This window comes from Phyllostomus discolor, chromosome 1 (assembly GCF_004126475.2).
Source record: "Phyllostomus discolor isolate MPI-MPIP mPhyDis1 chromosome 1, mPhyDis1.pri.v3, whole genome shotgun sequence".
Lineage (NCBI taxonomy): Eukaryota > Metazoa > Chordata > Mammalia > Chiroptera > Phyllostomidae > Phyllostomus > Phyllostomus discolor.
Window position 1 is genome coordinate 14,411,459 of NC_040903.2, and position 11,531 is coordinate 14,422,989.

The 11,531-nt window shown below is 37.7% G+C and overlaps 1 protein-coding gene across 1 annotated transcript in view; it reads right to left on the reverse strand.

Annotated features, from left to right (window-relative positions):
• SEPSECS (Sep (O-phosphoserine) tRNA:Sec (selenocysteine) tRNA synthase) overlaps positions 1–10,848 on the reverse strand; it is a 36,574-nt gene extending 25,726 nt beyond the window's left edge. Inside the window, exons 1-6 of the mRNA XM_028508200.2 lie at positions 10,590–10,848; positions 9,614–9,768; positions 7,387–7,505; positions 6,889–7,047; positions 4,140–4,293; positions 306–408 (exon numbers count right to left, since the gene is read on the reverse strand). Coding sequence (XP_028364001.1) covers positions 306–408; positions 4,140–4,293; positions 6,889–7,047; positions 7,387–7,505; positions 9,614–9,768; positions 10,590–10,703 — 804 coding nt within the window. The 5' untranslated portion in view covers positions 10,704–10,848. The remainder of the gene's footprint in view (positions 1–305; positions 409–4,139; positions 4,294–6,888; positions 7,048–7,386; positions 7,506–9,613; positions 9,769–10,589) is intronic.
• Positions 10,849–11,531: the final 683 nt, after the last annotated feature.

The following is an 11,531-nucleotide window of genomic DNA, read 5'->3' on the forward strand; positions in this document are numbered from 1 at the left end:
GGTTGGAGCTTCATCCCGTGCACCAAAAGACTGTGGGTCCAATCCCCGTCAGGGCGCATATGTATGCTGCAGGTCTGATCCCCGTTGGGGCGTCTGTGGGAGGCAACCGATTAATGTTTCTCTCTCATGGTGATGTCAATGTCTCTCTACCCTTGCTCTCTAAAATCAGTTTTTTTAAAAAGAGTTTTACTGAGTGAATATTGGGTGCAAATAACTGTTTTTACTATATTAAGTTGCAGGAAAAAGTAATAATTCTACATATTAAAATCCATTTTTTCTTGGCACGTTTTCCTAAACTCTCTCACCTGCTGAATGAGGTGCATACACTTGGAAGACTGCAGCCCGTAGGCATTGTTGACTATGTGTGGGATGCCGTAATTGGCACAAATCACAGCCAGCTCTTCTAACCTGTAAACAAAAACATTCAATAGAAAGACACACTCCTACTGTGCTTTTATAAGTTACAGTGTGAAACCTAATTTAATAGTTAATGTTAATGTATACTAGGAGAAAAAATAACAAAACTTAAATTTCTACAGCAATATTTTAGCATATAATTTGGCAGTTTGGCAAGGCATAGCAGGCACTTTAGGATAAACTTTAAAAAGCTTTTAAATTTAAAATGTTACCAATAAATGAGAAAATATGTATTTATAAAAATCTGTATAGACGGTTTCAGCCACTTTAAAATTTCCTATATAAAATGCAAGAAGCAGATTATTTATAATGACCCCTTATAATGTGATACATTCATGCTGAAATATTTTTGGCTGCTTATCATACTAAAAATGTTATCTGTAAAGTAGTAAGCATATCTTGAAATCTTTAAAAAATCTCACATTGCTTGCCATACTAAAAATATTATCTGCAAAATAATAAGCATATCTAAAAATCTTTCAAAGGTCTCACATCAAACATCTTACAGTGTAAAAAATTCATTTTCAAATATAGACTTCAGTGTATTAAAAAATACAGAACATTAAAATGTTTCAGTACCAAATAAGATTTTCCAACAACTTGGATACTAAAAAATCTGGTTTTAAATTCACTCTTACTTTCTCACTTGATACTCCTTACATTAAGACAATTTGACACAGGGATGTAAAGTACAGCATGGGGAATACAGACAATAATACTGTAATAACGAAGTATGGTGCCAGATGGGTACTGGAAATACCAAGGGGAACACTTTGTAAAGTATATGGCTGTCTAACCACTATGCTGTACACCTGAAACTAATACAAAATAATAGCGAGTGCAAACTGTTATTGAAAGATAAAATTTAAATTAAAAAAGAAACATAAAGAAAAGACAATTTGAGAGTCTAACTTTATGCAAAGGTAATTAAATTTCAATTAGAGTATAATAAATGATATCCTTTTGCAAAATCAAATAACACTTTGACACAGGCTATCTTTAACAAGAATGTCTTCACACTATAAAGCAAAGACTAAATTCTATGGTTTAATAAAATTAATTTTTAAAAAATACTCTTTCTACAACACAAAGAATTTGGAAGATATTTTTATACAATAAAAGTTCCTTTACATGGAATGTATTTCAAATATACAGTATATAGATTTATATCTATTTATGTATTATTTTTTCTTCTTATAGATGTGCATTCATATGTTTTTAAACCACAAATAGAAATTACTTTATTCTGTTAATCTGTCAGAAGTTCTCAACTTCCTCCCTTAGAGTTTTATGATTAAAAACTCATTTTATCACTCATTTTCATATATCTCACAAATCACAGAACACCTCACTTAAACTAATCAATGTTGTTAACAAAATAGACCTTCTGAGATACACACAGTATTTTCTTCATAAAAGAATAAAATGTTTGATGTTTGTCTTCTAACAATTCTTTCTTTTTCTTCTTTTTCTTCATAAAAGAAGAAATGTTTCAGATGTTTGTCTTCTAACAAAAGCATTCATTAATAATAAACTTCCTTGACAGTAAGGCACTATAATAACAAAAGCACTGTTTTTTTTTTAAAGTCACTTGTGAGTAGTTTTAAATATTCTGAATTGATCAAATCTACTAATATTAAGAATGTATATACAGGTATTTAGTGAAAGGCAAAGGGATACTGAAAATATATCTTCTGTGTGAATAAAATTGTATTCTAATTTAAGGTGTTTATCAATTAAAGACATGATACCCTTCCTCTTTTTTTTAACATTTCTTTTGGCTGATTTTGCCCCACAATGTTCTCTGTCCAATTAATGGACTAATAAGGACGATATCTATCTATTCAAATTGAGAGTACAAAAGAATTAAGCTTAATGTGAAATCAAAATGTATTTTTAGACTTAATAAATCAGATATTCAAACATATTATTAATAACAGTGCATGATCATTTTCCTAAGGTCCCCTCTTATAAGAAACATTCATCAGATAACACTGCTAAAAAGTGGTATATGAGAATTTTAATGATAAAAAACGTGATGATACATGTAAAATACTTAATACTGCAGCAAGCATATATGAACATCCAAAAAGATTTACTCAAGGTGAAACAAAACAACACTATCCTCAAGGATAAATAGATAATACAAATATCCATATGCTGTTTTTGGAAATGTGTTCTATTTCTATCACATTAAAATTTTTCTAGATAGCAACACCATCAATGAAAAAAGAACAAAGATGTTTCATATTAATATTTCAATATAAATTTAAAATACCTATGGCTGGTAAGTAATAAAAGCATATATAATACAGGGTGGGGCAAACGTAGGTTTGCAGTTTGTGAAATGTAAGAGTTTATTCTTATATTATTTATTAATTATTGCATTATTTTCAAGATATTCTTAAAGCAAATTCACATTCATGATTGAAGCAAGGTGAATTTTCAAGAGCATAGTTTTCAAATTGTATCTTAAAGTCTGCCTTTAAGACAGTAAAAGCTGCCCTGGCTGGCGTAGCTCATTGGATTGAGCTCGGGCTGTGAACCAAAGTGTCGTAGGTTCGATTCCCAGTCAGGGCACATGCCTGGGTTGCAGGCCATGGCCCCCAGCAACCGCACATTGATGTTTCTCTCTCTCTTTCTCCTTCCCTTCCCTCTCTAAAAATAAATAAATAAAATCTTTAAAAAAAAAGATAGTAAAAGCTAATATGCATTTGTTACTGCTATAGTGTGTGATTCCATGGATGCTATAAAAATAGCACAAAGTCAATATAGTTCTAACAAATTCTAGGACTTTATTCAAAATGTTAAAGGAACAAAAACTTTATGTCAAAGCTTAAAATCTGGCTCTGGCTGGTATGATTCAGTGGATTGAATGCCACCCTGGGAACTGAAAGGTTGTTGGTTCAATTCCCTGTCAGGGCACGTGCCTGGGCTGTGGGCCAGGTCCCTAGTAGGGGGTGTGTGAGAGGTAACCAGTCAATGTTTCTCTCAGACACCACATCTCTGTTTCTCTCCTTCTCATTCTCCCTCCCTTCCCCCTCTCTAAAAATAAATAAATAAAATCTTTAAAAAAAGAACCTGGCACTCCTATACCTAAGTCTATTACACTTTCAGAACAAAAATTTGGGGGCATCCTTTAGAAAAGTAAACATTTGCTTTTTTTTTTCATTTTGCTTTTTATTTTCTTAAACATTTGCGTTTTTCTCAGAATGCAAAGATAACCACTGTGTACACCTAAATTAATCTTCTAATTAAAACATAACCAAAGGGCAGTAAATAATTCTAAAAATGTCTGTTTAAAATCTGTCACTACTGATAGTTCCTGCATATGAAAACTAACTGTAAGATCAAAGAAGTGGAGATAGCAATGAAAACAAGTAAAAACCCAATACTTAGCTTAGAAACTCCTATTAAATGATGAGGGAAAAGATGCCAGGAGATCACAAACCAAAACAGAGCAAGAAAACAGTGGCTCTGCATCTGCTCAGGGGATACAGGGGTCTCCACACTGGGTACCAGTTGTTTCTCCTTCTTATATATCAAATTTTAATTTTCTCAAGAAATAATGCTGTTTCTCCACAAAGTCAATCTATTCTCTTACAACAGTCCATTCGTCTATTTACTGCAATTGTTACTTAGGTATCTTTGGGAATGAGCATGTGTGCATTTTATGTAAGAGACTGATGATACCTAAAGGACGATATTCACACGTCATTTACCTGTCAGGCACCCGGGGAGCAAAGCAGGATGTAGTGGAATGAACACACAGCACGTTATCAGGCCCAAGTTCCTCGACTTTAGCTTCCACTGCATGCAGGTCTGTGCGCAGCTCGTCGCCTTCTAAAACGTTTTCTATCACCACAGGCTCAAAACCTGACCACGCCAAGCAGAAATCAAAACATGAGCAGCGTAAACTGGGACCAGAGAAGACCCGGCACTCTAGAACACAGTGCTGTACTCTACACGCTCATGGGGCTGCTGGGCCCTGCTCTGGCCACAAAGAGCTGGCTCGGTGCTGGGATGAGGCCGGCGCAGGCCGAATACCGCAAGGGACAGCTAGGCCTCAGCCAGACCCACAAATCTGTTTAGCGCTTTGATATGACAAGATTAATTCTGGGAGTTAAGGAAAACAAATGTTCCATAGATACCTACAAAAGTAGTAACAGTCACGGATGACGAAAAGGACCATGTAGTCCAGTTCAGTCTCAGTCCACGGAAAAGTAAATCTACACATTCTCTCGCAAATGCTTAAGGTTTATCTTAAAGTTCACTTTATTCAGAGATAAACAAAAATAATAACTCAAGTGTTGAAAACAAATCACAATCACCAACTTAATGTTTTACCTCTAAAGAAAAGGGTAATGAATTTTAGTCGTCTAGGGAATACTGACTCATCTCATAGCTTACAAGGCCTTCTGTAACCTAAATATAAACATTATTTTCAATTTTTAATTGAATTAGTATACTTAATTATCATGTGATCAAAGGTCCACCCAAATAATAACTATGTAAACTTGTAAGTAAATATTTAGGTATCCATAAACTTAAAAAGGTGTATAAGCAATATATATACTAAATAATGTACAGAGCACTTACATAACCAAGTACTCTGATACTAGAGAATACTTTACTGAGGGTAAAAGTAAGCCCTAAGTGTTTAAGTTTCAGAAACTGGATAGAAAAATAAACCTGGGAAATTTTGCACAGAAAGTTCTATAGTCCCATCTTCTGTCTTCCCAAATACCAAATCTAGCAGCCCAGCTAGATTCCTGGATTTAAAAGCCTAAAGGGATTTAGAAACCATTTAGCTCAACTCATTCATTTCAAAGATAAGGGAGCCAGAGTTCAGGAAGATTAAGTGGCTTCCCTGAGTTCACACTGCCCGTTATAACACAGTCAAGCGCAAGGAGTTTTCTTCTGTGTTTTAGAATCCACATCAAGGTGTCTGCATTCCATTGACAGACAAATAAAACCTTTGCCACTAAAAAGTCATCATTTCAAATATGCGATGCAGAGATGTACAGGTTAATTCAAACCTTCACAGCTATTAAAACTAACACATAAAACTTCACTTAAGTAAGTAGCTCCCTGAGGATGGCTAATTTTCTATTTCTCAGATTCTCTAGACCCAACACTACTGTGGCTTTCAAACAATTAAAATACAAGCTTTTTTAAAGAATACAACTGTGCTGCTGCCTAAGAGTAGAGGCTATCCTGGAAAAGAATAAACTGTACATTGTAGTTTAAATCGTAACATCTTTTGGAAAAAAGTTTCCAGTTTATCAGTAAGGCGATCTTTTCCCTAAGTTGGGTTATCAATTATTTGGTTAACAGGATGTAAATTAACAGACTTGACAACTTTATGCCACTTAAAATAAATCAGCATATTTTTAAAAGTTGATTTGTTTCTGCTATATGTCCTTCTTACAAATCTTTTTACATGAGTTTCTTTAGGATTATTTACACATAATGCAGTTTAATTACAGCCCACTACTGTTCATTTCATATAAGAGACTGAAGCCATTAAAAAATGACCTTAAATATTCAAATTTGACTTGAGAAAGCCAAATACTAAAATACCAACGCAAAGTTTTGTCTCATCTGTACTAAATGGTATCTGTTATCCTCGCACTGTGACTCATGGTGAAAATTTACAGGTACTCCACTCATGTATATTCAACCAACATTTCTAAGCACGATTCATGCTCCAGGGATTACTGTTGGGCATTTTACACATCATCCCACTTAATCCTCAAAACAATCTAGTAAGGTAGCTATTCATAACCCCATTGTAAAAACGGGGACATACGATCCAAAAATTCCACTTTTGAATATGTATTTTGAATTCCACTTTTCAGAAGAATTCAAAGCAGGGACTCAGGCAGGTACTGGTACACCCATGCTCACAGCAACATTATTCACAGTACCCAAAAGGTAGAAGCAACCCAAGTGTCTATCAATGAATTTATGAATGAATTCACTAACAAAGCGTGGGATACACACACAGAATGGAATATCAATCAGGCCTTGAAAAGGAAAGAAATTCTGCCACATACTACACCATGGATTAAATCTTAAAGACATAAGTAAAATAAGTCAGTCACAAAAGACAAACACTCTACTTATGTGAAGGGCCTCCAACAGTCAAATTCATAGAGACTGAAAGCAGAATGATGATAGCTAGGGACTGGGAGTGGCGAGGACGGGGCAGCTACTGTCCAGTGGGCAGAACTTCAGTTTCGGAGGATGAAAAGCTCTGGAGGTGAATGGTGGTGATAGCTGCACAACAAGGTGAATGCCACGGAGCTGTCCATTTAAAAATGGCAAACTTTATGTGTATGTTACACAATAAAAAGAAGAAACAGGAATAGGTTTAGTTTCTTTCCATTTATGTATCTTTACATTAAAAGTCTGAAATGTCTAACTGTGAAATTGAGGACATTACATACAACACTTCTCTTCTTTTACCTGCAGTGATCATGGACTTAAAGCAGGACTTCTGGTCTATCCGTGGCCAAATAATATACTTTGCCTTTGGTCTTTTGTGTCGCAATGTTAAGAAGCACAGAGTCAGGCTCATACCAGTTGCCATAGGCACTACAAAGCAACTGCTTGCTGTATGGACACCTAGGAATAAGAAGTAAAAGAGAAATTAGTTATTTCATTAAAAAACCGGCATCTTCTTGAAGAAACGATATACTTCTAGCAAATAACAGAAGTTGTAGGTTTAGAGCTTCTTCCTCTACTTACTCACTGTCAGGAAGCTCACAGCCAAATTCATCTTCCGTGCTTATGGCTCTGATTTTCTATCTTATTCTAGAAGTTTTTATATATACATATGTCTTTTCAAAAGCCATTTATATCCTTTTTGTAAGATGCATTAACAAAAGAAATTAGGCAAAGGCATGAGTATTTGACCAGCATGAGCTGGTCAGCCAAAAGTATCATGATTAACACAGTACTTACCAGCTATTTTTATGATGTCCAGGACCAAAGAATTGGTAATTTTGTTCAAAAGGCTAGAACCAGCAGCTTTTGGTTGCACAGCAGAAATATCACCTGATCGTCCAATTCCATGAATGAACCTAAGCAAAAAATGGACCAACAACCAGACAAAAATATTCAGCGTTCTAAGTAATCCACTGTATAAATATACAAATACAATAACCAAAAAAATACCAGGTGCAATACTTAACTATTACAGATCTATTTCATTAACTATTACTATTATACAAATATCCTATTAAATTGAAACAAATGTATCAACTATGCTGTGGTATCTAGTCTCCAAAGGTGGCCACCATTAATCCCTTTCTTCCCTATGCCCACATGGTACTGCCACACCAAGAGATACAGTCTAATTCCCTCCACTTGAACCTGGCCTGGCCTTAGTGACTTGTTTGGCCAGAGAGAATCTAGCAGAAGGAATGGTCTGGTTAGACCCATGATCTGAGTTAGATCATAAGAAGCTTAAAGCTCCAACTAAGCCTCTTGGAGGGCTTGCTCTCTAGGGACTCCCTCTTACAATCCACATGCCTTGCTGGGAGAAGCCAAAGCCACATGGAGAGGCCATCTGAGCTCTCTAAGGCCATCTGCAGCAATCTCAGTGCGGCACCGTGGATAAACTGTCCAGCTGAACCTTCAGATGACTAAATTCTCCATTTGACTGCAACTACATGAGAAACCCAAAGCAATCATCACCCTGCTGAGCTCAGTTCACCCACAGAACTATGAGATAATAAATGATTGTTTGAAGCCACTAAATCTGAAGCGGTTTGCTGTGCAATAATAGAAAAACAAATCATATGCTACATTAAATTCTCTTCTTTCCTTTTCCCCTAACTGGAGCAGGGGGCTAAGCTACAGTGGGGATGAGTTGATACTTCAAGTGTTGCCTTTATGCATTATTCGAATATGTGTGCAAACCCACTCATTTCAAATTAGATGTTATAATGCTATTTAAGAATACCTCTGAATAGTCTTCAAAATCAAAATCTATTTGTAATTTACAGTAAAATAGATCAGAAATTCTACACACTGGAATTATCACAGGACATGAGTTTCGCACTTCATTACCACTGAAACCTCACGTACAAAGAATTTTTTACAGTTGATATCAACCATTACCAGTCCATTTTTAACATGAATTTTTCACCCAAGATATACATTCATTATCTTTGGTTTTAACTGCAAAGGATTTAACTGACACACATAATTGATACATACAACATTATATTAGTTTCAGATATACAAAATAATGATTCCATACTTGTATATATTATAAACAATCTCCACAAGTAAATTTACATCCATCACCATACACAGTAACAGATTTTTCTTTCTTGTGATGAGAACTTTCAAGGTTGTACTCTCTTAGCAACTTTCAAACACACAATACAGTATTATTAATTACAGACACCATGCTGTACCTTACATCCCACCACGTACTTATTTTATAACTTGAAGTTGTACCTTTTGATCGAACTAGAAGTTGGGTGGTTTGATTGAAATAAAATCGTATTACAGGATGGAAAATTTCACCATGATGTGAAATCAAGGAAGACAGGAGTTTTTAAGAGTATACCTGTATCTCACAGAAAGGTTGGAGAATAGAGAAATGATTACATTTGGAATCACTGTCAAATAAATGGTTATTAGAACTGAAGAAATGCTTTTTACAAAAATATAGAAGAGTGACTTAATCATCTAAAATTAAATTGAATATACCTTTTCCTACATCTATCACAACAAAAAACAAGGTGCCTATAAAATGGGATTTGGTTTAGATGCACATAAACAATGCTTGAAGTCCTACCTATAGGTCGTTCTCAAAAAAACAAACAAACAAACAAAAAAACGACCTGTGACTGTAGGACAGAAACACAGAAGAAATCGTAACATGTTTTAAACTCTTACAAACACTAGGTTTACTAGGTTAACTGTTCTTAACAAAATGTATAGCCAGTATGGTTAGCTACCCAGAACCTGTCAAAAACTTTTACCCTCCTCTCTTGAAAAGCAACTACTCAGATTAAATTGTTGCATCTAGTTTACATGCCCATTTAAGTAAGGAAGAAGTAGATCCCAGACAGACAGTTTATAATCTAATATGATAAATACTGCCACCATTGTTTTTAGGAGGAAAAAAGCAAGGAAAAGAGAAATGGTTCCACATGCTATTTGAAGAAAATACCTGTAATGACGCCGAGCAACTAATGCTGACGCCACTCTCCCTTCCCTTTCTCCCACACCGCAATTGCCCAGGAAATTGTTGCTATCCATGATTGCGAGCTCATGCAGGAAGAGTTCAAGTGTGCTTTCATCCCAACCGTCCTCTGGACATTTGCCCTTAAAACGAACAAACAAAAAACACGTAATTATACTGAATTATCATTTAATACTATTTAAGAGGGCTTCGTCGTTCCCCAGAACCCACTTCAATGAGTTTTAAAGCTTCTTAATGTGTTATTTTGCCCTACCCCTTGCTGTCTAAAATTCAGACAGAAATTGGGTACTATGAAGAAACCTCAAATAGGCAAAACTCTGTATGTTCCACTGTACTACAATTAACTATGGATTGCAAGGGATAAGTGAACATGATGAGAAATTTACTCGGGTTTAAAGTTGCAGTAAGTTAAGGTCACCGAAAACCAGGAAAACCTTCTCTTCAACGCAGATTCTTCAAACCAGAGTGTTAAAACTAGAGGTTGTCAAACTTGAGTGAAATTAAAATTCAAAATGCTGGCAGAAGGGACACCTGGGGCGTTCCGAGGCAGCACTTGGTTCGAGCTGGTATACACGGCGGTTTACAAACACGTGTTCCCCGAGTTTTCGGTCGGAGGTGCGAACTTTGCCCTTTCCGCAAACAAAAGAGTAAACCAAGTGGGACTTCCACTCACGTCCGCCTCTCGCAGTTACAGAAGCGAGACTTAAAGTTTCGACCCTCCCACGCCCCCTAATAACATTCTCTGGGTCCCGCCGGCGTTGGCGAGGTCGAGAAGGAGCTGAGCGCTGCAAGTCCGCACAGTGCACGACAAGCTGCGACAGCCTGCGGGGACAGCTCTCAACCTGCAAACCCGAGCCAGGGCCGCGGGACTCAGCAGTCACCGGGAGCGGGGCGGAGCCTGGGGGCTCGGCAGCGGCTGCGGAGGGACCCGACAGTCCGGTACCTTCTCGAGAAGCAGCCGTATGAGGTGCTCGTGCGAGCGGCGGGCCTCACAGCCTTGCCGCACGTACGCCGGCGACACTAGCCTCTCGCCGGCCGCGAAACTCTCCCGGTTCATCGTGCCGGTAGCAACTGTGGCGGGACCGCGAAGAGTCGACGCGAAACGGACACGGGACGAAACCGGGAGGCAACGCACCGCCTGGACGGTACGGCGAGACCTCGGGTCAAAAATTCAAGGCTCGCTCTCGCACATGCGCGAACCGCCTCTGCCGGTGCACCGGGAAACCGGAGAATTTGAGCATGCGCAGGGGTGTCAGCGCGTCCTGCGAGCCTCGGAGGACACTGAAAATTAGCCCCGCCTCGCTGCCTCGGATTGGTCTAGTGGATCCCTAGTGTCTCAGACGGACTTGAAGGAAGGACCTTGCACTTGTGCGGGAGGGCAGAGGAAAGTGAAGGGCAACGGCGTGGGTTTCCCCGAAGAAAACATCTCCTAAATTACTCCGTGCCAGTCCTGTTGAATGGTGAGATTCGCGCAATGTCTGTGCTTCAGCCTTCCTTGGACCGTGTCTCTCGGATTCCAGAACATTTCATCGTTACTTAATTCGGCACACAAACCCTTATGAAATAGCAGTTCTCCACTCGTTTTCTCCTTTGCACTACAAAATTTTTACCCCTGTCGCTCACAGCCTTGTATGGCAGAAATTCGTTCTTACACATGCACACACGCACCCCCATGAAGCAAACTCCCTAAAGGCAGTTCATTGGTTTTTACTGCCAAATCCACCCAGTCCCAACGTCAAGCCCCTAGAATAGTTCCCAGAATATACTAGGGGCTAACTTTTAAAAAAATATTGCATTAATGATTTACGTTGACCAGTCAACAACCTAGAGCTAGGTGCCAGAGATATAGAAATGAAAAGGCAGGATCCCTGCCTTCGGTTTGCTT